Raw genomic sequence first — 27656 nt, forward strand, 5'->3', positions numbered from 1 at the left:
TTGCCTATGACAAGAAATTAACTGTTTCTATTAGCTCATTTGTTACCATCCTACCCCTATTGGTGTTCAAACCATTTCTCCATTTTAGGGATGGTTTGAAAGGAAACATTTCCAGGACATTCTTGATGTGTTTGGTGATTTTCATGGCAAAATGAGATACATTTACATCAAAAGCAATGGGAATTTTCCAGACATCACTGTGCTAAATTGCAGTAATACACTTCTATTGTAGAAACTATTAAGGCTCATGGGGGAATAGGTGTAAGACATAGTGACCACACTGAATGTGCTTTCAGCACTCCTTTACTTTCCACAGTACTTACCCTGAATGCCGACCTTTGATTTGGCAACATCAGTGCCAATATCACAGGTATAGAAACCTGCATCTGACATCTCGAGGTCATGGATAAGGGGACATAGGGTCTTGCCAGACTGTACCAGCTCATACTTGTTGCCAGAAGAGAGCACAACACCGTCCTTTTTCCACACTGGTTTGACCTTCTCTTTATAGAGACTTCGCATTCCAATGTAATTACACCCTGCTCCTCAACAAAAACATCATCCAAGGACTTCATGAAAACAGCAGGCTTCTCTGCAATTAAACAGGCAAAACAGAACAACATGATACAGAAGATCAGACATTTCCAGTTGCTTTCAGATTTTTAAAGAGGGATAAATAAATCTTCACCACTACTGACGACACCAATATAGAACCTAAAGCGGTTTCATGTCTGTTGACTGAATACGCTTTATGGAATTCTGAACTAATCAGTAGGAGAATACAGGGAACAGGAGGGACAGCCTGCATTGCCTTGGGTGGGACTGATATCATATGAAGTAATTGGGACGCAGCTCTTCTAAAGCTGGAGAGCTGGCATTGCCCTCACATGGAGCAGAGCTCATACAGCAGGCCACAGGATTAAGAGGAACACTTTTGATTTTCCTGTATTATTGACTCCTCTTATCTGTCTTCTATTTCACACATCAGATGTTTATACTGGGGAAAAAACTTCCACCAAATGCAAAAGAAAGGAGAAAGAGGAAATCCTTCAAACTCTGAGCGCATAGAGTAAAAGAGCTTAATTGCTGGGGAGAGCAGATTAGAATCACAGTATCCTTAGAATTGGAAAAGACCCTTCAAGGCCATCTAGCCCAGCTCCCCTGCAATAAAAAGGGACATTCACAGCTAGATCAGGTTGCTCACAGCCTGGTCATTAGTCATCTCAGAGGCAAAACACACACTGAATGATCTCTCCCTGCAGTCATAAATCCTTAATTCCATAAATCACTGGACGAAAGCCCATCATGACTTTGCTGGCTATCTGAGCCCCAGAGAGGTGAGCTTTAGAAGCAGGATTGCTGCACAATAGAATGAACTGGAGCTCCTTAGCATCTCTTACATCCAGGAGGGGTGTGATCAGACCCACCTATCACCTTCAGGTGCGCTTTCTGACACCTTGTCTGACTTCACTGTCACTGTGCCAGCATCCTCAGGCTTAACCTGCTTCATTGTCAGTGTGCAACAATTGCCAATGTTCTTGATGTCATTGTAAGTGTTGGTGTAAAGGAGGTTGCCATTCAGGAACCATTCCACGTCCTCGTCATCATGGGACAGCTCGCAGGAGAAGACAGCAGAGCTCTCTTCTTCAATTTCCACATCCTGCAGCTGCTTCGTTACTTCTACATTGCAGGCTGTGGGGAAACAAGGTGAACTGTTACCACTGTTACTATAAATCATACTGGGATGTGGTAGAATGGTTGGACTAGATAATCTTTGTGTAATCTTCTCAGTGAAGACTATACATTTATAAAGTTAGCAGGAGAGAACGGCAGAAATCAACCTCAAGAAGAGAAATCTGAGGTGAAATAGGACATGGAAGAGGTCACCCTCCCTGCTCATACCTTCAGCTGTCAGCGTGGCCTCAGTCTCTGCAATTCCTGCCTTGCACTTGTACACATCAGCATCATCGGGCTTCAGCTTCAGAATCTTGAGCTCTGCTGAATGCTTATCCCTCTTGATCTTGTACTTCTCAGAGGGCTTGATGAGTGTGTGGCCCTTGAACCATTTCACAACCTTTGGAGAAGGCCTGAAGTCACAGGACAGGATGACAGAATGACGTTCCAAAGCTGTCTTGTCCTCCAACTTCCTGGTGATTTCTATATGGTAATCTGCAAAGCAGGGGTGGAAGAGAAGAAAGGATGAGGACAATTGGAAGAAGAGGAAAGTCTCTTGCGTATATTCCATTCCAATTAATGTCATGTTCACAATGGTTTTTTGAACCACTCCAAAGATAAAACAAATGATTGTCTATAGGGAATGCCATTGACTACATTTCAATAAAGTAATACTGTATATTATCTACCAAATGCAAGGTCCAGCTCTTGTTCTGTGCTTATTAAATTGCTCCCAGTTGAGGCTTTTATTCAAATAAGAGTGAGTTGAAAATATAACAAGTACTTTAGGATGTGAATGGAGACTCTTACGCTGGGGACAACAGCAGATAAAAAGCCTGCAAGTTTCTTTCAGGTGAAATCAATGACAAACTGCATCAAATTTAGGTGCTACCAAACTTAACCTTGTCTAGTTCAGAAATACAATTAATTTCACCTGATCTGACTTCTTTGGTATAGCCAAGGACAAAACCTCAGCTCTGTAGATCTGAATAGTAAGCACATCACAGCTATTCAAACAGATCTTTTACTGAGATGCAGCTGTCTCATTTAGTGTCCAACGACTTTGAACTGGAAATGGAGCAGACCCTCCAGACACACACAAAATATTTCAAAGACCCCAGTGAAGGAAGACTGTACGTTAATTAATTCTTCATCTTCATGATGTAAACCAAGCCAGGATATGTTACCTCTGACAAGCAGATTGGCTGTGGATTTTGATTTTCCAATTGAGAACTGAATGGTGCTTGTCATATCAGTGGTGGTTTTCGGTATGGTCAGCTGGTGGATGGTGCCTTCTTGCTGCATAATCAAGTTTCTGCCAGCCTGTAAGACTTCCCCACGTAGATACCACTTGGGAGGTTTCACAGAAGGAATGGATATCTCGCATTCAAATTTGGCTTTTTCAGGCTCAGTCACATAGTCATCACACAGCTCCTTTACTAGATTAATGGATTGCTATTTAAGAAGGATGGAACAAGAGAAAGCAGAGATGTAGAAGGAATGTAAAAAACCCTTACATTATCACCCTACTTACTCACATCAGCATTACTGCACATGAATACTACACCTATCAGCTCAAAATGCCTTAAAACATCATTAAAAATAATATAAAGAAAGGAATGTTGTTAAGAAGTCACATGAACACTACACCTATCAGCTCAAAATGCCTTAAAACATCATTAAATAATATTATAAAGAAAGGAATGTTGTTAAGAAGTCAGACAATAAGACTGACAACCTGAAGAGAGCCCAGATCTTCTGATTCCCAGTCCAACATCCAAATCAAACCATGACCTTCCCATCCCAATATCAAACTCCTCGCATTACAAAATGGAATACAGGTTCAATGAAACACAGACATTGATAATTACTTTGGTTAAATACAGCAACATAGCTCTGAACAACAAGTTTTCTCCTAGTAAAGGTCTCTGTAGCTCAAATGTAATGACTCTACTTAGGATAAATTCATTTTCCAGGATGTTCTTGCCCTTATAATGGTAACAGTGGCAAAGCTGGGGACTGAACTCTTGAGTAGTGTGCTAACTCAAACGTCTCCCTTTTCTTTATCACACTTAACATCATATATATACCCTAACATTGTATATATTTAAAAAAAAAAAACAAAAAAAAAACCTGTGCTCTTTTCAAACAGACAGAGAAAATGAAGAAAAAGTCAAGCTATGTTTTTTATCCCTCAACGTTCAAACACAAATCTGAAGTTTAAAAGTAGAAAATCAACCTCGTAAGAAAATAATCTGTTCTACTTAGCAAAAGTAAAACCCAAAAGACAAGCTGGATATTTTGTGGGCAGAAAGGTAGGTAGGTAGGAGTTTTTATTTCTGTGAAAGGTCCTGGTGGCGTTCAACTTTTTTGACATTCTTGCAAATGATGTTAGCTGGTCCATGTCACTTGTTCCACCCTAACCTCAGTCCCCAAACAAAAGGGGAACTCCCTTCTGAACCTTCTTCACTTCATTTCAGATGTCTTATATGCTTGATCTCCAACCCACCCCCCACTCAGGAGAAAGATCCCCCTCTTACACCCTACCATCTTGCCGCATTCTGATGTTGTCATCAGCCTTCAGCTTGTTGTCATCTTTGTACCACTGGCTCTGAACCTCATCGTGTGAAATCTCACAGACAAAAGATGCACTCCCATATTCATTCACTTCCACATCTTCCAGTGGTTTAACAATCTTGATATCTCCAGCTGTGAAACAGTAGAGATATATTTGTCAGGGTATTTCCAGAACTGAGTGCAGCATCTTTTCCTTACACATATTTGCATAGAAAATAAGTAGGATTATGTTTTATTCTAAACCATCATCCATTCCTGAGTCATTTCCCTTTTCAACACAGTCAATGCATTATTGCCCGTGAACTTAAAGATAGACTTACTAGCTACAATGGAGCTCCCTGCAAACAGTTTTCATGGAAACCAGAACCTCATTTATTCTAAAAACTTTCAAGCAAAATTAAGGGTAGAAAAACAATAGAACTGACTGAATCTTTAAGGTCATTTAGTTCCAGTCCCCCTGCTATAGGCAGGGACACCTCCCTCCACACCAACTCTTCTCCTCAGGGTCAAGGCTTCTCTCAAATCATTCTCCTCTAAGCCTGTGCCTGTGCTTGGGATTGCCCTGACCCAGGTGCAGGGCCTTGTACTTGGCCACACTCAAGTTCATGAGGCTGCCAAGGGCCCACCTCTCCAGCCTGTCCAGGTCCCTCTGGGTAGCATCCCTTCCCTCTAGCACATCAACAGCACCGCTCAGCTTGGTGTCATCTGCAAACTTGCTGAGGCTGCATTTGATTCCACTGTCCATGTTGCCTACAAAAATGTTAAATAACACTGGTCCCAACACCACCCTCCACCTGGACACTGAGCTACTGACTGCAGCTCTCTGAGTGTGACCATCCAGACAGTTCCCTATCTTGCAACTGGTCCATCCATCAAAACCATTATTCTCCAGTTTGGTGACCAGGATGGCATGCAGGACGGGATCAAATGCTCTGCACAGGTCCATGTAGATGATGTCAGTTGCTCTCCCATTATCCACTGATGCTGTTACTCCATCATGAAAGGCCACCAAGTTTGTCAGGCATGGCTTGACCTTGAGGAAGCCATATTGGTTACCACCATCACCTCATCTTTATTTTCCAAACTATGCCAAGGAGAAATAGACAGAACTCTACAGTGTCGTGTCACTACAAACCTGTCTGAATCATTGGCTTCTCTGCATGCTCATCACTAGTCTCTCCTTAGCTTGTGTGCCCACAATGCATGGGGAATGTCAGCCACAAATCTTACCTAGGGGACATCTTTGCTTCAAAATCCTTTGAACATCACACAATCCCTTTTAACTCTCCAGGTCTGCATTTATTTATGTCAGAATCAGACCATATTTCTGTGCTGCTATTTCCCTTTCCTTCTGAAGGGCCTGGATACAACTTGGATTAACCACAGGAGCAGAGTTCCTGCATAAAACAGCCTGTACTGAAACAGCAACTCAACCTGGTTGCACACTGAGAGAGAAAATGAGAGTTCACCACCTGTGAATAATGAGACTTCTCTTATTTCCCTGGGAAGTAATGCCCACTTCTTTTACTTTGACAGAGCTCCTTCCCATCCTAGAAGGGAAAATATCAAGTCAAATCTACATTAGTCCTTCCATCTCTGCACTGGGCAAAGGCAGCCTTCAGATCTATGCTTAATTCACCCAATTCCCTAGAATTAATGGAACTGTACTTACTGGAACATATGCTGAAGCTTAAGCACAGTGCAGTGTTTTCAACATGTAGGAATGGCTATAGAACATGCATAAATTCTTGCTGACATATGACAGCTTAAAGCACTGCAGAGGACTGTTAACAAGCCCATTTGGACATCACCTTGAATAAATGACGTTATCCCCAAGTAAGGGAAGGAACAGCTGAGCACCGGGGAGGTACACAAAGAGCCAGAGCAAATTCTCACACTGTCAGGTGCAAAGAAAACTGAGATTTCACCCTAAAACCCAGTTCACAACAAGGCTACAAAATCCTGGCTGAGAATTTCTGAATGCTCACCAGTTGCTTCCAGCTCGAAGGTCATCTTCTGGCCAGCAGCCTCGCAGATGTATTCTCCAGCATCTTTCTTCTCCAGCTGCTCCACAACCAGACGCCGTGTTTTGCCCACAGATTCCATTCTGAACTTTCTGGAGGAGGCAAGCAGTCTTCCATCCTTGAACCATTTTACTCCAGTTGGATCCTGTGCTACTTCACAGCTGAGGGAGGCACTTGCTGCCAGGGCAGCACTCACCTCTTTCTGCACCTGCTCCTGGTTTATAAACACAGGTTTTGGCTCTGAGGGAAGAAAAGAAAAACAGAAGGACTGAAATGAGACCATCTTGCAGGTTTGTATGTACAGGTTGGAACAGGTTTAGGTTACCACTTGTGCCCAAACCAATAGCCTTCACTAGAGAATATCAGCTCTTCTGTTGAAACAAAGTGTCAAATCTAGGCAAGAAAGAACCTAGGAACTGAAGGAACCAAGAGTCCTTGAACACCAGTCCCATGGTTGCAAGTCACTATGCAAAGATATTGAACCCAAAAGAACATCTGTCCTGCAGGCAACCAAAACCTGAGTTCCTTTTACTTAAGACCCACTGTGAAACATCAAAACACATAAACATGTGATAGTCAAACCACTGGCTGCCTTTTCATGACCCAGAACAGTACTCCTGGCTTCCTGAACAGACTCCTCATGGCCTCTACCATTGCCACAACTGTGACTGTCAAAGGCACAAAGGAAATATGCTCACCAACGCAGTCCTTTGTTCTTTGTGTGTGATTTGCAGATATCTATTTTACTTTGAGCTCTGGGAATAGTCAGCTCTACCAGGTCTCTTACTGTGAGTAGCAGACTCACCTATCCAGATGCAGCCTCCAACATAAAGGCATAGTAAAAAGGCAGTGTACTACTAGGAGAAGTTCCTGCTTCTCCTGCCATGAAAGGCTGCACGTAGAACATGCACTCCAGCCTCACTGCACATACTTATCTTAGTCAAATGTTTCGGTGAACAAGAATTACAGTTTGGGATCTCAGGCACAGGAGAGATTTGAATAATATCTTGAATATTGCTTCCACTGTACATATATCAGTAATTATTATTCTACAGACAGACTGAAACAGGTCTTTGTGCCATACTAAAACCAAATACTTGCTACAAACCCAGGCAGTCAAGTATAGGGAAAAAACCTCAGCACAGACTACTGCACCTGGATCACTGTATAATAGAAACTAGATTTTACTATACTGTTCTCTGCTGTATTTCAGACAACACCTGTCTTACCTGTGACATGAATCTTGAAGGTGAGTTTCTGGCCAGCAGCCTCGCAGCTGTACTCCCCTGCATCTTTCTTCTCCACCTGGCTCACCACCAGCCGACGCTGTTTGCCCTCTGACTCCACCTTGAACTTCTTGCTCGAGGTGATCAGTTTCGTCTCCTTGTACCACTTCACCTCCGTCTTCTCCTGGGCCACCTCGCAGCTCAGCGTGGCATTTTCTGTTGGTGCAGCCTTCACCTCCTTCTGCAACTTCTGCTTGTTGATAAAGGCATTTTCTTCTTCTGGAATTTAAGGCAAACGGGCAAATTTAAGACATGAATCTTTTCTACACAGCCTTCCCCAAATGCCCAGATTAGTCTTTGGACTGTACCGTTGAGGACAGCTTTCCCACTCACATTTCCTGACAGTGCTATGAACTGAATGCCAACATCTGAACTATATCAATTGCCAGTGAAGAACTTCCTCCCTGCCAGACCAAAACAGCTTAGATAGCCCTAAACTTGTTTTCATTTCCACCAGTATCATGTTCCAAAATCTTCAAAAATTAAAAAACACCCCTTTCCCCACTGTCCAGCAGCACACCAGCATACGCAGTCATTGAAAAGTGTGTTTCATACAAGGGGACAGGCATTAAATTGTCCAAACAAGCTGACAGTTGTAAGTTGCTTTGCCAGCAAAAGCCAGGTGAGGGGTCAAGGTTAAATTCTGTTTGTGATTAAGTCATAGTGAGGAAATGTATTTTTCTCACCGACTTATTTCTGAAAACAATTCTAATATCTCCTGAGTTTTCAGAGGCAGTAATAAAATGGTTTCCCCTATGGAATCATAGAACGGTTTGGGTATAGAAGGAAGCTTTAAAGATCATCCAGTCCAACCTCTTGCCGTGGTCAGGGACATCATTCACTAAATGAGGCTGCCCAGGGTCCCCATCCAGCCTGGCCTTGGACACTACAATGATGAGTCACCCACAACCTGCACTGGACAATCTGTTCCAGTGTATCACCACCCTCATCATAAAGAACTTTTCTCATGTCCAAACTGAGTCTACCCTCTTCACTTTTGAAACCATTGCCCCTTCTTATGTTGCTACAGACCCTGGTAAAAAGCCTTTTTCCACTTTCTTATCAGACTCTCTTCATAAATAGAACGCCTGTCTTCCTCCATTTTGGAATGAAAAGCACCAGCTTGAAGCCTTTCTATTTTTAAGCATTTCTTTTGTACCTGCTATAGAGAAGAAAACAAAAGAAAATACTGGAAAACCTTTTTAGTTGCAGGTTTCTTTAATTTAATAGAAACAACCAATGCCGCCGTCTAGCATTGTGACCAAATGCTGTCTCTGAGACTATTTAGGAAGAAGCATTTGCAGGGGTGTGCTTGTGCCCTGAAGATATCTTTAATATTCTTTAATTTCCCCTGTAATTATTGACTTCTCATTTTGCTATCATTGCATCTACTTGAGATCCCCAGGGAAATTCCCCAATTATTTCCAGCCTGTCTTAAGCTGAGGCTACCCAAGTCCTCTGTGTTCATAGCTTCAGAAGGCAAACAGGAATGTACACAAATTAAACAGAATTTAAGCACCGTCTACATCACTGAATGCTGGGGTTAAATGTGTCAAACCACTTAACTTTCCCCTCCTTCTTTGTTGGGGGGTTCAATACAGTCGAAACAATTTCTCTCATCTGTGACATGAATCTTGAAGGTGAGTTTCTGGCCAGCAGCCTCGCAGCTGTACTCCCCTGCATCTTTCTTCTCCACCTGGCTCACCACCAGCCGACGCTGTTTGCCCTCTGACTCCACCTTGAACTTCTTGCTCGAGGTGATCAGTTTCCCCTCCTTGTACCACTTCACCTCCGTCTTCTCCTGGGCCACCTCGCAGCTCAGCGTGGCATTTTCTGTTGGTGCAGCCTTCACCTCCTTCTGCACCTTCTGCTTGTTGATAAAGGCATCCTCTGCTTCTGGAATTGAACTGGAAAACATTGGGTAAAATATACATTAGATATGAGCAACTTGTGACTAGAAGACATTAAAAGTTGCTTCTATGTTGTATTGGACCATTTCCTGGAGCAACTCTGCTTCACAGTGTTTATCACACATTATAATGCATCCTCAGCACAGTCCCTATGGTCATCCCATCCCTCTGGGTAGTCTTTACTATCAGCTTGGACTCCTAATTTTCAGATTTCTTCTAATGAAGACAATGACAGATCTTCATCTGTCTGTCTTTTTGATATTGCTCCACTCTGCACTGGATATCAGCCAAGTACAGCTCAATTATGAAGACCTCAAAATCAGGAAACCATAGAAATTTAAGAGCAGAAAACCATCTTTTGACTCTACCCTTTGGTAATGATATAGCCCTTAATATGGTGAATATTTGGCCTACATTAGATTTTGTAGCTCAGTTTTATGCATAAAGCATGGTTTTGTACTCTCAGCAACCCCTGATTCTTCAGAGAACTGGCTGAGGTCATCTCCTCTTAATGCCTAACACATATAGAAGAAAGTGTTTAAAGCCCACCTTACCCTTTGTGTCAACAAATGGAGTTAGCATCAGAGAGATAGCAAGTGTAATTAGTTAGGCATACACACTTCAGTTAAGGTGATTCAGTTAATCACTTTGCTAAGTGGGAACGATTGATACATTGAATCTTTTATTGATTACTTTAATGACTGTTTTATCTGGTTCTCCTTTTACCAACAACTGGTTGCTGAGAGCGTTCATGCTAGTTCCTATTTGAGGAGTGGGAGAACAGATAAACCCTAAATAAATGGGCTTCCATTTCTATTCCATGGTTTGCCCTACAAAAGGCTGTAGAAGTGCAGAATATTTCTGACGCACTTACATCATGGACTTCTCTAGTGCTAGCCAGCTTCTAACAGCAGAGCAATTTTGAATAAGCTTCCTATGCTTGTTTGGGTCCCAGGAAAGATCCCACAGTCCTGATGCTGATACCAAGACAGAGGCTCCAAGCATGAATGCAGGACTAGCAGGTGTGAGGGGGATTGACATTGCCTTTTATTTGCAGTGGAGACATGGAAGACCACTCATTCAGATCATTCATGCAAGCATATCCAGGCATACCCAACTCAGGTGACCGGGAAGGTTCCTGCTCCCCAGCAGTCATGGCAAACCCTTCCATGACCTGTCCCCTATCTCCTTCCTCCCCGCTGTCACTCTGTGAAGCCTTCTGCTGCCATCCCTTTCCCTTCCTTCATGACTTTCTCCTCTGCATGCTGTCTGAATTCTGAGTGGCAGCAGCTGCCCAGGAGGGTAAGTTCAGCTCAAGTTCCTGTGCTGCTGACCGTTGCAGTACGTGCTATCCCAGGATTCACACCACAGCTCTACCACCAGCACTGCAGTCCACTGAAGGCGAGGGAGCAGGGCAGCAAGCCAATGCAAGAATGCAGTTGACACACTCTACATTTGATCTCCCTGCTTGTACTGACTGTAGAAGCATCATTCTCTCCGCCCATCTTCAACAGCCCCTGTTTTGACTGATGATTTTCAGAGAAGGTTCAAGTTGGATGTTAAGAAAAACTTCTTCTGAAGAGGAGTGGTGATGTGGTGGCACAGCTTTGCAGGGAGGTGGTGGGGTCACCATCCCTGGAAGTGTTCAATAACCATGGAGATGTGGCAGTGAGGGACGTGGGCAGTGTGCATGGTGGGATGGGGTGAGGCTGGATGTGGGGATCTTTGTGGTCTTTTCCAACCACAATGATTTGATGAAGATCAGAAGGGTTGCTTATTAGCAAGACAACAAACATGGCCTAGACCAACCAGGTGATGCAAAACTTCTCACAAATGCAATGGAGCTTTGGCCCACTTCAAATAAGGATTTCAGCATGCACCACAAATACTGAGATAATGAGATGGCAGAATCAGCCCTTTTTACTCTTGTTTTCTATAGGCTTCCAAGGTGTGCAGCACTTGTTTCTTTTAAGCAAGAAGGTCTAATCTGCGTCCCATAATGCTCAACACTGAGCACCTAACATTCAACATGTCCTTAAAATGGGATTGTTCTGTGCTACCAGTGGAACCCTGGGGTAGAGGAACCCTGAAAAGCTTTCTGAGTGCAATGGTAAGAGGAGAAATTAAGACTCAGAAAGCCATTGCACTTTGGGAGAAGCTAGTAAGATGAGGATTTCTGTAGTGAAAGAGCCAACCACTCCAAGAGTACTCATAATCCCTCCTGACTTTCACACCACATCATTTTGCAGTGAGGGCTGGACTTGCACGTCATGTTACGGTGGTACACATGAGAAACGGTAGCTAAGCAAGCACTCTCCACGTATGGCAGAGGAGGAGGTATTACATTACCCTGTGCAGCCATGAGCTCATCCGGTCTGAAAGAGAACAGAAAACCTTTGGTTTCTGAGGCAAACAGCTAATAATAGCCCTCAGCTAGCAAAATTCAAGTGTAAAAGCACTACATTTCTGGGTTTTCTCCCTACACCTCTGCAATAAGACGTGGGCTGGCTTTGGCTGCTGAGGATTAACTTGGTTGATTCCAGCTGTTGCCATAGTCTTTCTGTCAACGTTCATGTTTCATTTGCTCTGACAGATACCTCCCAAATCTACCCTTTCTGTAAACCACTATTTGCTGAAACTGCCAGTTTCCTGAGCCAAAAGCATGAGCGACACAACTCACGGAACAGATCCAAAGGCCCCAGAATCACATCCACGTGGTGTGGGAATAGTAAGAGCTGATGGTTTAGAGTCTACACCACAGGCAGCAGCAAAACTGTCTACTACAGGAGCAGAGATATATTGCACACCAGGGACTGAAGGAGCAGAATGCCCCAAGATGGAGAGAGCAAAGACTGTGACCTTTACAAGGGAACAGAACGCAAGCTATGCCCTGCAAGGACACCAGGTCTGTGTGAGCAGAAAGGCAGTAGACTCCCAGTACAGTTGCTCCTCCACATAGCTGATCAAATGCCAAACCTTGACCAGGATTAAGCTCCAATGTGTTCACTGCCATAGGAAAGAAGAGGAGAAAACAGATTCCCTGTCCTAATCAGCTCAGAATACAAGACGAGAACTGTAAAGTTAACAGAGAACAAGCTGACTTATGAGCAAAAACCTGTAGAGTGCAGCTACAAATAAAACAGAAGACAAACCCTCGTCATCAGCCAGCTCACTAATGGTCACTCCGAATGCAGCTGATGTGCCCATGGCTATCTGGAGTCTAAGTTAAAATTTACCGGATCTTGTGCAAAATATACTGACACCAGAGCAATCTCTACTGCAGCTGGAGTGAGAGATCTGCCTCTGTTCTGAACCCTCAGACTAATGAGAAACGTACAATTAGAAAGGTATCAATGGATTCATGACTGGTCATTACATTTACAGAACATGGAACGAATGGTCGTCAACATGGGATTCAACAAACCAAAGGCAAGTGCAATGCCTCCGACTAAAAGTTCTTACTTTTACCAACAACCAAACCTTCTCAGTGCAGCCACAGTAGAGATCTGTAACTACTACTGTTGAAATATCAACTGGCAGAGCAGTGTTGCACATTGTACAAATCACAGTTGGACATCCATGGACAGCTGATGATAAAAGTAGTCCTAGGGGAAGAGCTGGATGAAACACTGTTAAAAACAAATAATCATTTTAGCTGCATGTTTGTAAGCATTTATTTTCATCCTCCCCAAAACAGTTTCATGTCAGAATAAAGAGGACACGTTCACACAGACGTTTCCACAGCCAGACTATGGAATAATCAAAGAATATCAACCAAAATGTGTTTCCTACCAGTTACATGAATCTTGAAGGTGAGTTTCTGGCCAGCAGCCTCGCAGCTGTACTCCCCTGCATCTTTCTTCTCCACCTGGCTCACCACCAGCCGACGCTGTTTGCCCTCTGACTCCACCTTGAACTTCTTGCTCGAGGTGATCAGTTTCCCCTCCTTGTACCACTTCACCTCCGTCTTCTCCTGGGCCACCTCGCAGCTCAGCGTGGCATTTTGAGTCAGTACAGCCTTCACCTCCTTTTGTACCTTGTCCTTATTTGTAAACACGTCTTCTTTCTCTGCAGGGACATCACAACAGTCACACCGTTTTGCTGTAGTCTGCTGCAGAGCTTACTCCAGCTCCCCGTTTTCACTATACTTGCCCTTCACATTGAGCATTGTGATGCCTCATTAAGACAGGAAAATACTTTCCCCTCTATCTTGCTTTGGGAAATAATAGGCATATCACTTCATATCATATCATATCCTATCATATCACATCATATCATATCAGAAAGCTAAACATTTCGCACTCTGATAGCAGATTTGGACATGAGATTTAGAACACCTGCATGCACTGCTGAACCTCCTCCCTTCTCTTTTTTTCTTCTGATGTCTCTCTACATTTCCAGTAAATCGGAAGGGAACGGCCCTCTAGAACAGGTTGCCCAAGGAGACTGTGGATGCTCCATCCCTGCAGGCATTCAAGGCCAGGCTGGATGTGGTTCTGGGCAGCCTGGGCTGCTGCTTGGCAACCCTGCACATAGGAAGAAGGGGGTTGGAACTGGATGAGCACTGTGGGGCTTTGCAACCCAGGCCATTTATGAGTCTGATTAGTGGCATTTTCCACCTAATTGTGTCATTCAAATTTTGTAACCAGATCTCTTCAAACACCTCCCCTTTTCTCACTCCTTGCATGCCCGGTGTGCTCTTGCACTGTAACCCTGCAGACACCAGCTGACTACAAGAGGTGCACAATTTACCCTCCTTGCCTATGGTTTGTTGCAGTAATTCATTCCTGGATGGAAAAGCACATGTAGAAAAGTGTTGCTATGACACTAGATGACAAAGAAAGTCCTATAGCCAAAGTGTTTTGCATCAGAGAGGCATTCAGTTGATCCTCCAAATGCAAGACACACAAAATGAAGCATTCCTTTATCTCCGGGATTTCAAGCATTTTCTCACCTCTGACTTTCACTTGGAATGTTGCTTTGTCATCTTTTGTTTCACAGCTGTAGCTCCCTTGGTCTTTCAGGGTCACATTTTTGACCATGAGCTTGCGGTGAGTCCCCTGGGAGATGATGCTTGTCCTCTGGTCCTGCTTCACCTCTGTTTGATCTTTCTTCCATACGACAGCTCCGCTTGCAGGTGACACCTCACACACCAGCTCCAGGTCTTCAGAAGGACTGACTGATATTTCTGGAGTCGTTTTGGGCTTGTTGACAGAATTAATGGCTTCATCTGAAAAAAAAAAGAGAAAGTGGTTTACATCCTGACTCAGGCTTATTCAGCACAGCAAGAAGATACAGTTAGAACTGATTGTAATGTCTCTGCTCATTACATTTGGGTGATCGAGTTTCACCTCTGGGGGTACATACATACAAACGTCTGTTTGATTCTCCTGTGTAAGGAAAGAGTAAGTTCTATGCAGACAGTTCTTATTTCTTTTAATCAATTCTGTATTCTGCACATGTTCTTCTGAAGCTAAAATGAAGGCAGCTAAGTAACGTGTTTGCAATACATGAACAAACCTATTCAACACTTTATCTCTAAGCTAACAAGCAGAGTTTGATGAGCACATCAGTATTTCATGCCCTTCATTCCATCCACACAGAACCTGCCTGAGGAGCAAGCTGATGGCTGTCAGCTACAGGCAGACCTAGCTTAGTACTGCATTTCTTAGAGCAACAACTGTTGCTTTCAGTCACTGAATATACCAAGGCCAATTGCTATGCCAGGCACATTTATGGCATCAGTGAACAAATAATGCCTTAAAAATTGTAATAGACAGGAGCCATCTATTCTTTTAAAACTAGGTGACCAAAGAAGAACAGTCCCTCTAGAGTCAAGCTGTGAAGAACTAATAGCACCAACCAATATCACATAGATAGATTACTTCCCTGCCCTAAGACCATCTTGCGACCATTTGGTGCTCCTAATTAAGCCCTCTTGATGGCATTTTGTCTGAGCCATGTGACATTTTGTGATAGGAGTTACTGCTAGTGTTCCCTTAACCCAACACCAAAGTAGGAGGTATCCATTCTCAGGGAATCATGCAGGCTTCCTCTGTATTTGATGCTCAGAGACAGCCCCAGAACTTTTTAAATCTTAGCTTAGCTCTCATCCAATAATGTTCATCAAACAGTGCAACTTGTCCTTTGGGGATGCCTTTGTTCTGCATCAACCAGTTCCAACGGAGTCTTCTTGGCTTGTTTTAGATCAGTTTTTCAACAGATAAAGCCAGGGTCTTTGAATTACAAAGTGAAATTGCAGAATGCATGATTCTCAACCAAACAGAACGGGAGGTGGGATGCAGGGTGAATACCTGAGCCAACATCACCTGCAAGCAATCCTTCAATATCTTAGGAATCTCTAGCCATCCCAAATCCAGTGTTGTGCTTGATCTATCATCTCTGCTGAGTTTTTAGCTAGCTGATGGTGAGCATCATGGTGGTGATGGGTGAGCAGTCGGACTAGAGGGTCTTAATCAACCTTAAGGATCCTGTGATCAGAGGAACGTGAATGTGCTGTTAAAGGTCACAAGCGCTGCACTGCAGCATGAGCATACACAGCGAAAGGCTTTCAGTAGAGCTTTAGTTCATAACTGAGGACTGGGTTATGGAAAATAGGCTCAAGATAGAAACCAGAAAACAGATCTTAACGCCAGGTTCTGTGAATGCAGCCAGCTGAATTTCACAGATATTGAATTTCAATGACAATTTCTTGTGTTATTTTACCCTCCAGCTCCACCCTGAACAGGAACATGTCAGTGACAAGCATTACTCCTCCAGGCTTGACCTGACAGTGCTTTACTTGTACTATGAGCTAATGCCAGGAAGGGCAGGAAAAGAGTTTCATCCACGTGCCTTCTCCTTCCTTAGTAAAACCAGTGTGAAACTGCAGCCACGTCAGGCTGAAGGAGACGTCTCAGATGTCCTGCCTGGATGCAGGAGCTCACGTGTCAGAGGATGTCTGGCACGTCAAGTCTCATGGCAGTGCAGTGCATGACAAACTGCAACAACACTTTCCTGTGGGCTCCTTTGGGCACGAGGCCCAGCGGGTGACACACCTCTGGCTGCAGCTCTTCAGAGCCTCCCAGCAGCCACGTGATGCCCATGGGAGAGACACAGCTGACCCGCACAGCAGATGATTTACCAGCTAGCTCTGGTTTACAGCAAGAGAAGATACAAGTGGCGATGCTGAATGGTGAAATACTGCGAGTGTGTGGCATGGGTATAAGATTGGTGAGCCTGAGGATGTTCAAAGTCAGGATGGACAGGGCTCAGAGCACCTGATGGAGCTGCGGTGCCCCTGTTCATTGCAGGGGAGTCCAACTAGCTGACCCTTAAGGGTCTCTTCCCTATCTATGAGATACACGAAAGCTGATTCTGCAGTAACCAAGCTACCAACAGCAGTTGTTTGTCTTAAAGTTTGCCAGCACATATATTAAAATAACAGCATTGATTACTCATTTGATAGTCACATTACAGTGCAAAGCACATGGAAACGTCCACCAGCTAATTCAATTAATTCTGGGGGCAGACCTGCCAGTATGAAATATTATGCTAACATGACTGAGAGAAGAAAAGCAAAATTAAGACTAGCTGACAAGCCTTGGCAGGAAGTTCTGCTCTCCATCAATTTAGTCCCATTATTCAATTCTGTTTGGAGCTGTCTCCATGCCTCTCTGGAGTTTGTTCTTTGAGAAGAAGCAATTAAGTAAGCTCTCCAATGCCAAAGTGCATAAACTACTCTAGGGCTTTGTTGTTTCTCCATGGACCAACAAGGGTGACAAGACAGCAGAATATGATGAAGAGCCTCATGCATACTCAGTGTGAAAAAAAAAAAGGCAATTGTTGCTGGGAAGAAGGTGCATTTGCATTTGTGTCATCTGCAGAGGGTACTGCAGAAATGGAAAGTCTTCCACTGGAGCAAACAAAGGGCTCTCATTTATTGCAATCAAGGCCCAGCGTGTGGATCTCAGAGATCAGACCTACACCCTGCAGCAAAACAGAGACCTGCGTGGGAAAGTTAAGTTTCTCTCTACATCCGTGTCAGAAAAAGCCCACCATGGAATGACAGCTAAGTAAACATCCCTGTGACTCTTCACAGGTCTCTTCTACATTTGGGATCACTGCTACAAAAAGAGCATTTTACATCATCTCTCGTGGCCACCCTGAGAGAAGAGCAGGAAGGCTGGGATGCTCTTTTTCCTATCTTTCCCTTGACTTCCTCTATATCTTAAGGACGAATCACAGGACAGAGCACAGAAATCAAATGGCTCTACAAAGCAGATTGGCCAGTTCAAGTCAAAACAGCCACTGAAAACACCCTAGATGCTGTCTGACAACAGGTGGACTGTCGGGGAGTCAGGTGAATGCAGTCTGCTGGCCCTGGGCCGGAAGAGCACAGCCCAGACTGTCACATACCTTTCACTGAAAGCTGATAGAGCATTTTATCCCCCTCACAGATGCACTGACAACTTCCAGCATCATCCATTGAGACGCTGTGAATTTTCAGGGTGTGTTTCTTCCCCACAATTTGCAGTTCATATTTTCCACTGGCCTTGAGCTCCTTCCCATCCTTCATCCACTCCACAGTAGCACCTGTGTCTGAAAGCTCAGCCTGCAGTTTGGCTTCCTCACGCAGCCGAGCGCAGATCTTTTCTACATCTTTGCTCTTATTGGTAAATCTCACTGCAGCACCTGTCAGGAGCAAAGGCCTCGTTATTTCAATTGATATCAGGCTAACGTGGTCAATGTTTGCTGCAACATCTCTGAAAAAGTATCACCTTCTGTTCCTGCACTCATCATTGTGTCAGTGCTGAGCAATTCAAGATATTTCATTTGGTCTTCTTGCCGGATTTACTAAGTAAAAATCAACCAAACATCGCCTTCTACTGATTAATAATGCTCTAAACATGCTTCTGCGGAGGTTTCCACCCAATGACAAACAGCTCCTCCCATCATGAATGTTTATTTGTTCTATTTTGTCATGCAAAGCTGATTGATAGAGATATTATTGGAATGATTGCTCCCCTACTTCTAAACTATTCCAGTGCAATCAGAAAGGCTGTCTGAACCTGGAGCTGAAAGTACTGCTCTATGGTGATGCAGTGGTAAACCTGGTGACTGAATGCACTGGCCAAGAGCTGTGAACTGCAGACATTCATCAGCTGGCATGAAGCAATCTGGTTCAGATACCAAGCAGCTGGGTAGATTGGCTTACCCTACACTCAGTGCTATCATGTTTAGGTCATTACCAGGACTCATGTCAGTCCATGTGATGCAATTTCAGGTATTTGGTACAGTCAGTGAATGCCTACAGCCCCACTTCTAATCATCAGATCACAGCAACTATGCCTTGACTGTAAGAGGGAAGGAGAAGGATCAAAGCAAATACCTCTCACTCTCATCTTGGTGCTGACATCAACATTTTTGGCAACAAATTTCACTTCTGCTCCATCATCGTTCTTGGTGACGTTCTTTATCATTAGGCTGTGAGTAGTTTGGGTTCTCTTGATGATGCAGGTCTCGCTTTCCTGTAAGACTTTACCATTGAGGCATCAAGTGCCGCAACACGTTGTTGTAAGGTCAATAGTAAACATGGCATCCCCTCCAGGTACAGCTTCACCAGTTGTTAGGGGGGATTTCACAGCCAGGACTGGGTCTGAGGAAGAACAACGTTTGTCTTAATGCTCTTTAGATGCAAGTCTGGTATCTCATTTAGAGATGGAAGATTAAATCATAGGGACATTTCTACTTCTCCCTTTGCATGAGTGCTGGAAGAAGCACTTCTATGCTTAAGATCTGCTACAGAAAGTTCTGCCTCTTGCACATGTGACATATCAAAAGATAAGGATATTCATCTCTCTGTCACAGAAACATAACTCGTATCACTTTAGTGGTATCTGGAGGTTGATAGGAGATAGGAGAACTGGGAATAAAGGAAAGACTTTGGTGTGTTAATGCACTACTGTCCTTAAAGTCAAAGGAAACATCTTTAGGGAACCAACACAGCTGCTCAGCACACACTGACCCATTTCCATTGGGGTTTTTGTGCTTACCAAGGTGCACGCTCCCTGGGAATTCCAGAGACGGGCTCTGTCCATGCGCATTGACTGCAGACACTCGGAACTGATCATCAGCCTCTTCAGACAGATTGCTCACCGTGAACTCTGGGACGGGGACGTGAGACTCGTGGCACTCACCCAGGTGAAGCCAGTTAGTTTATTGGGTTCCACATGTAGCCATGGATTGGAATGGGGAGGTGCATCTTCGGAGGGGACCATGCCAGCGTCACTGAGCTTTCTGTTTTATTTTTCACCACGGGGTCAGCTGGGGGCTGGGTGGGAGGTTTTCTGGGAGCTGAACAGAAAGAAATACAGAAATATTAGCAGAAGGTCATGTAGGCTGGAAAAGACCTTCAAGATCAGCAGACTCAACTTTCAGCATGACCTACTGAGTCCCACCATTAACTACTGTGCTACCTGAGGACATATATGACAAGCTTATTCCTGCAGGTATTTGCATAGTGAATATATTCACCCTCTGGTTGCTTTGGAACATTTTATAGGTTAAAATCCCATCAGACTTTTTCACTGTGTGCAGCCACTGATACAGGCAGGAGGCTGGGAATTACCTGATAAGCTCTAGTTACAGACTACTGACACAGTAAAGGATTGATTTCATTTCATTTTGGCCATCAGAAAGTTTGGTGGCTGGTTTAAGTCATTCATCTAGACTCCAATTATAATCATATGGAGAACAGCACATTTAGAAGAACTCATCTCATCTCAATAAACCTGAATGAAATCACAGAATCATAGGATCACAGGAGGGCTTGGGTTGGAAGAAAACATCAAGATCATTAAGTTCTAAACACCCTGCCATGGGCTGGCTGCCCACTAACTAGCTCAGGCTGCCCATCACCCATCCAACCTCGCCTTCAACTCCAAGGACAGGCACCCACAGCTTCTCTGGGCAGCCTGAAATGGAAGCAATGAGCCACATGTTGAAGATACTCAAATATTCATGACTGTAGAGAGAGCCAAATACTCCATACATATTGCCTGCCTGGTAAATGGCATTAAAATGCCAACAACAGACTCATCCAGCTCATTGAAAATGGTGTGAACATGGCGTACAGGATTCTTCCAGCAGCTAGTTAGATCTGCAAAGAGTAAAAATAGGAAATCTCAATGCGATACAATTTTCCCTCATAACATAAACAGACACATAACTGCTTTGGGGTGCACTGTTACCAGCCTGTCAGTTGCTGTTGGTCAGTGCTAGATGCCAAAGGTCCCACTAACATAGCATGAAGCCGAAAGCTAGACGCTAGAATCAGATCTCCTGACCTTACCATCAGAAACTGAGATGTCATATTTTGCTCAGAGGTGCCTGCTTGTAGGAGGGACAGCTTCCGAGCTTTTTCTGCTCCAGGAACCAGCTCCAGCTTCAGAATTTAAACAGCAGTCAGAAATTAAACTGAGCTTTGTCACCTCCATCGAATAGAAGGAGTGGTTGGGTGGTACAGCTTTCCAAATAACTTAGAAACTGTCACAACAATCAGATGCCTACCTTTTCTTTTTGAACTTGTTAATACATAGAGCTTAATAGCATCAGAATGCCCCAAGCACTTCAGACAACAGGACAGCTGTAAACCCTTCTTTAAGGATTCCTTTGTTTAACCACTGAGTAACTGTAATTCAGTGGTGCTGGTGGGAGAATGGAAGTCCTAATCTTCCCAGATGGTGAATAGAGTTGATGTTCACATGCAGACTGGTGCTGCAGCACAGCCAGAAACCACTCATTTGGGACACAGAGCACCAAGAAAATAACAGGAATAGCTTCATAAAATCAGGCAGCTTCACCCAAATTTCATGTCAGGTCCATTATTCTTCCTATTTTCAGGAAGAAAGGTTTTCCCTTTTTCTTGTAGTTTTCGTTTCATGCAAGCAGCTTTGTAGCTTACAAATTGTTTTCTAATCACCTCCTGGTGTGGACAAATCACACAGGTTTGACTCCATGTTTTACATAGTTAGCATTTTGTATTTGTTCCAGTATGGAACTGTACAGCCATAGAATGGCCTGGGTTGAAAAGGATCCCAAAGATCATCCAGTTCCAACCCCCTGCGATGTGCAGGGTCGCCAACCACCAGACCAGGCTGCCCAGAGCCACATGCAGCCTTTCCTCACAGGAGAGCTGCTCCAGCCCTCTGATCATCACAGTGGCCCCTCCTCTGGACCCACCCCAACAGCTCCACATCCTTCCCCGGCCTGGACACAGTGCTGCAAATGGGGCCTCACAAGAGCTGAGCAGGAGGGGACAATCCCCCTCTGCCCCCCCACAGCCCCACACCCCCCTGTCCTCCCCGCACTCCCCATCAGCCCATCCCACCTCAGTGCTGCCTCTGTCTCTTCTCTCCTCTCCCCGTCCCAGCGCCGGCCTCCCCCGGCCTCCCATTGGGCAGCGGCAGCTCTGCCGGCTCCGATTGGCTGAGCCGCAGTGCGCGGGAGTGGCCGTTGTGGGGGGGGCAGAGGGGGATGTGGGGCTGCAGTGTGTCAGCGTCAGGAGCACAGGTGAAGGCAGCTGAGCTGTGTGAGCAGTTGTGTTTGAGTCTGGCTGCAGCTCTCTTAGACCCCACTGAAGGGCTGAGTGCCACTGGGAAAGGATCTCTGTGTGGAGATTGCTTCTACTAGAGGTAGTTCTATCAGACTGTTCTATGGAGCTGTGCAGGGGCTGTAAAGGGAGTTGAGGGGGAATCTAGGGGGGATATGGGGCTGTGGTGGGCCATAGGAGGACTAGGGGCTCTAGGGGGCTCTGAGGGTGTGTAGGGGTTGTGGGGAGCTATTGGAGGATATGGGCAGGTCTGGGGCTTGAAGGGGTGGTGTATGGAGAGATAGAGGGTTGTGGGGGCCTTAGGGTGATATGGGGCTACTGGGGGCTGTTGGGGGCAAATATGGGAAGGAATATGGATGAGTACTGCTGCCCTGCAGCCAACAGCTGAATGAGATCCTGGAGTCCCAGACGCTGGAGGATGAGCTGGGAAAGAGCAGAGGCTCCCCACAGAAGGGCAAATCACGTCTGATAACGTGAGTGTGGAGCACAGCCAGCCCCTTCCTCACATGTGTGGGGCTTCCATGTTCCTCTGTGCCCATTGCAATGTGCCACCCCAATCCTGCTGCCCAGCCAGGAGTGGATGGGATGAGCAGGTTGGGATGCACAGAGCAGTGCTCAGACATTGCTGGGACATTTGTGCACTGCGGTTGAGCTTCCCTTTGTGCAGCAGGGGAGAGGATGGAGGTTTACAGGTGGATGGTTGTTCTTTCTGTGGCATTGCACAGGTGGTAGAACCTTGTCCATTCCCAAACTTATTCCAGGGCATGCGGGAATTTGTGCAGTTGTAGTTCCTGAATTGTGCTATTTAAAACCCTCCTGTAAATGGGAATGTTTTGTAATGCCTGCTGGGGCTGCAGGCAGCATTGCCTTCCTCCTTAGGGGGCAGGTTTAATCACAAACCTCCCTATTTCCTCTCACAAACATCCTACAAACCATGTCTGGGCATTGCTGTCTCGGCCTGGATCTCAGCTCCTGAGACTGTCAGATGTGAAGCAGCAGCAGCTGGGACAGGGCTGGCTCTGTGTGCCCTCTGTGGGTCTGTGGGCACAGAGTGGGGCAGAGGGATGACTGTGAGAGGGAGGAATTGCCCAGCCACTAGAAAGAGGAAATCAGCTGAAAAGGGGAGATTTTAGAAGCACTGAGGCTGTGGCTGCTTTGACAGTAAGAAGAAACCAAGCTGTCACTGTGCAGATGGGAACTCCAGTAGGAGAGCTGTGGTGGCTTTACAGATGGCAGACAGCAGCTGGAGTGTAGAGCCAAGGGTAGGGGGGGGATCTTCCTCTTAGCAATGCCATGCAAAGAATGATGCAGACTCCTGCAGGGTCGGCTTTGCTGTGTGACCCTGGGTGGAAGCAGCTGGAAGGTCTCAGCCCTCTGCGTTATCCCAGGAGCTGGGGCAGTGCTCGGTCTCATCCCACCTCTGCTAATAGCAAATGCAGAATCCCTTATCTGTGTGCCCTTTTCTCTCATGGAGAGTCACCAACCCTGGGAAGTTCACAAAAAGTTTGGGTGTTGTGTTGAGGGATATGATTTAACTGGGAAGTATTGGTGATGGTTGGACTGGATGATCTTATAGGTCTTTTCCAACCTTGATAATTCTATGGAGTTGTAGCAGATTGTGGGGATGTAGGTGTGGTATATATATGTACATCTATGGGAATATACGTATGAAAAAGATAGATCCATGCACATAGCAGGGGGTTGGAACTGGATGATCTTTGAGATCCTTTTCAAACCAGGCCATTCTATGACTGTACAGTTCCATACTGGAACAAATATAAAATGCTAACTATGTAAAGCATGGAGTCAAACCTGTGTGATTTGTCCACACCAGGAGGTGATTAGAAAACAATTTGTAAGCTACAAAGCTGCTTGCATGAAAGGAAAAGAAAATGATACTACAAGAAAAAGGGAAAATATTTCTTCCTGAAAATAGGAAGAATAATGGACCTGACATGAAATTTGGGTGAAGCTGCCTGATTTTATGAAGCTATTCCCATTATTTTCTTGGTGCTGTGTTTCCCAAATGAGTGGTTTCTGGCTCTGCTTCAGCACCAGTCTGCATGTGAACATCAACTCTATTCACCATCTGGGAAGATTAGGACTTCCCTTCTCCCACCAGCACCACTGAATTACAGTTACTCAGTGGTTAAACAAAGGAATCCTTAAAGAAGGGTTTACAGCTGTCGTGTTATCTGAAGTGCTTGGGGCATTCTGATGCTATTAATCTCTATGTATTAACAAGTTCAAATAGAAAAGGTAGGCATCTGATTGTTGTGCCAGTTTCTAAGTGATTTGGAAAGCTGTACCACCCAACCACTCCTTCTATTTGATGGAGGTGACAAAGCTCAGTTTAATTTCTGACTGCTGTTTAAATTCTGAAGCTCGAGCTGGTTCCTGGAGCAGAAAAAGCTCGGAAGCTGTCCCTCCTACAAGCAGGCACCTCTGAGCAAAATATGACATCTCAGTTTCTGATGGTAAGGTCAGGAGATCTGATTCCAGCGTCTAGCTTTCGGCTTCATGCTATGTTAGTGGGACCTTTGGCATCTAGCACTTAATGATCTTGAAGGTTTCCTCCAACCCAAGCCCTCCCGTGATTCTATGATTCTGTGATTTCATTCAGGTTTATTAGGATGAGATGAGTTCTCCTGAATGCGCTGTTCTCTATATGCTTATAATTGGAGTCTAGATGGGTGACTCAAATCAACCACCAAACTTTCTGATGGCCAAAATGAAATGAAATCAATCCTTTACTGTGTCAGTAGTCTGTAACTAGAGCCCATCAGGTAATTCCCAGCCTCCTGCCTGTATCAGTGGCTGCACACAGTGAAAAAGTCTGATGGGATTTTAACCTGTAAAATGTTCCAAAGCAACCAGAGGGTGAATATATTCTCTATGCAAATACCTGCAGGAATAAGCTTGTCATGTATGTCCTCAGGTAGCACAGTAGTTAATGGTGGGACTCAGTAGGTCATGCTGAAAGTTGAGTCTGCTGATCTTGAAGGTCTTTTCCAGCCTAAATGACCTTATGCTAATATTTCTGTATTTCTTTCTGTTCAGCTCCCAGAAAACCTCCCACCCAGCCCCCAGCTGACCCCGTGGTGAAAAATAAAACAGAAAGCTCAGTAATGCTGGCATGGTCCCCTCTGAAGATGCACCGCCCCATTCCAATCGATGGCTACATTGTGGAACCCAATAAACTAACTGGCTTCACCTGGGTGAGGTGCCACGAGTCTCATGTCCCCATCCCAGAGTTCACGGTGAGCAATCTGTCTGAAGAGGCTGATGATCAGTTCCGAGTGTCTGCAGTCAATGCACATGGATAGAGCCTGTTTCTGGAATTCCCAGGGAGCGTGCACCTTGGTAAGCACAAAAACCCCAATGGAAATGGGTCAGTGTGAGCTGAGGAGCTGTGTATGTTCCCTTAAGATGTTTCCTTTGACTGTAAGGATAGTAGTGCATTAACACACCAAAGGCTTTCCTTTATTCCTAGTTCTCCTATCTCCTATCAACATCCAGCTACCACTAAAGTGATACAAGATATATTTCTGTGACAGAGACATGAATATCCTTATCTTTTGATATCTCACATGTGCAAGAGGCAGAACTTTCTGTAACAGATCTTAAGCATAGAAGTGCTTCTTCCAGCACTCATGCAAAGGGAGAAGTAGAAATGTACCTATGATTTAATCTTCCATCTCTAAATGAGATACCAGACTTGCATCTAAAGAGGATTAAGACATAGTAATAGTAATAGTAATAGTCTCGTGCGGGTTGGAAGGGACCTTAGAGATCATCGAGTCCAACCCCCGGGATTCGAGCCTCTGTGCTGCAGACCGGCACTTCTACCACTTGCGCCACAGGGGGGATTCGAACCCGGGGCCCTGGTGTTGCAAGGAAGCATTCCTACCACTTGCGCCACCGGGGCACACTACATGTTGTTCTTCCTCAGAACCAGTCCTGGCTGTGAAATCCCCCCTAACAACTGGTGAAGCTGTACCTGGAGAGGATGCCATGTTTACTATTGACCTTACAACAACGTGTTGCGGCATTTGGTACCTCAATGGTAAAATCTTACAGGAAAGTGAGACCTGCATCATCAAGAGAACCCAAACTACTCACAGCCTAATCATAAAGAACGTCACCAAGAACGATGATGGAGCAGAAGTGAAATTTGTTGCCAAAAATGTTGATGTCAGCACCAAGATGAGAGTGAGAGGTATTTGCTTTGATCCTTCTCCTTTCCTCTTACAGTCAAGGCATAGTTGCTGTGATCTGATGATTAGAAGTGGGGCTGCAGGCATTCACTGACTGTACCAAATACCTGAAACTGCATCACATGGACTGACGTGAGTCCCGGTAATGACCTAAACATGATAGCACTGAGTGTAGGGTAAGCCAGTCTACCCAGCTGCTTGGTATCTGAACCAGATTGCTTCATGCCAGCTGATGAATGTCTGCAGTTCACAGCTCTTGGCCAGTGCATTCAGTCAGCAGGTTTACCACTGCATCACCATAGGGCAGTACTTTCAGCTCCAGGTTCAGACAGCCTTTCTGATTGCACTGGAATAGTTTAGAAGTAGGGGAGCAATCATTCCAATAATATCTCTATCAATCAGCTTAGCATGACAAAGTAGAACAAATAAACATTCATTATGGGAGGAGCTGTTTGTCATTGGGTGGAAACCTCTGCAGAAGCATGTTTAGAGCATTATTAATCAGTAGAAGGCGATGTTTGGTTGATTTTTACTTAGTAAATCCGGCAAGAAGACCAAATGAAATATCTTGAATTGCTCAGCACTGACACAATGATGAGTGCAGGAACAGAAGGTGATACTTTTTCAGAGATGTTGCAGCAAACATTGACCACGTTAGCCTGATATCAATTGAAATAACGAGGCCTTTGCTCCTGACAGGTGCTGCAGTGAGATTTACCAATAAGAGCAAAGATGTAGAAAAGATCTGCGCTCGGCTGCGTGAGGAAGCCAAACTGCAGGCTGAGCTTTCAGACACAGGTGCTACTGTGGAGTGGATGAAGGATGGGAAGGAGCTCAAGGCCAGTGGAAAATATGAACTGCAAATTGTGGGGAAGAAACACACCCTGAAAATTCACAGCGTCTCAATGGATGATGCTGGAAGTTGTCAGTGCATCTGTGAGGGGGATAAAATGCTCTATCAGCTTTCAGTGAAAGGTATGTGACAGTCTGGGCTGTGCTCTTCCGGCCCAGGGCCAGCAGACTGCATTCACCTGACTCCCTGACAGTCCACCTGTTGTCAGACAGCATCTAGGGTGTTTTCAGTGGCTGTTTTGACTTGAACTGGCCAATCTGCTTTGTAGAGCCATTTGATTTCTGTGCTCTGTCCTGTGATTCGTCCTTAAGATATAGAGGAAGTCAAGGGAAAGATAGGAAAAAGAGCATCCCAGCCTTCCTGCTCTTCTCTCAGGGTGGCCACGAGAGATGATGTCAACAGCTCTTTTTGTAGCAGTGATCCCAAATGTAGAAGAGACCTGTGAAGTGTATACACTTTGGCATTGGAGAGCTTACTTAATTGCCTCTTCTCAAAGAACAAA

General features: G+C 44.8%; 1 protein-coding gene across 1 annotated transcript; it reads right to left on the minus strand.

The window, feature by feature from the left end:
• Positions 1-443: 443 nt before the first annotated feature.
• On the minus strand, positions 444-27369 carry LOC146759394 (obscurin-like). Its single transcript, XM_085510371.1, has 4 exons — positions 27333-27369; positions 1903-2169; positions 1428-1692; positions 444-592 (listed from the first exon to the last, which is right to left on the minus strand). The coding sequence occupies exons 1-4, from the start codon at positions 27367-27369 to the stop codon at positions 559-561; spliced, it is 603 nt and encodes a 200-aa protein (XP_085366497.1). The 3' UTR covers positions 444-558.
• Positions 27370-27656: the final 287 nt, after the last annotated feature.

This window comes from Coturnix japonica, chromosome 10 (assembly GCF_054131305.1).
Source record: "Coturnix japonica strain WE chromosome 10, WE-NBRP24, whole genome shotgun sequence".
Taxonomy (NCBI): Eukaryota; Metazoa; Chordata; class Aves; order Galliformes; family Phasianidae; genus Coturnix; species Coturnix japonica.

Excerpts from the sequence above, each read along its gene's own strand:
- LOC146759394 (XM_085510371.1), bottom strand. The coding sequence starts at position 27,369 with ATGCTGTCTGACAACAGGTGGACTGTCAGGGAGTCAG. Across the intron at positions 2,170-27,332 it reads GTGGACTGTCAGGGAGTCAG|ATTACCATATAGAAATCACC; the intron begins GTGAATGCAGTC and ends CCTGCTTTGCAG. Across the intron at positions 1,693-1,902 it reads GGCCACGCTGACAGCTGAAG|CCTGCAATGTAGAAGTAACG; the intron begins GTATGAGCAGGG and ends GTTTCCCCACAG.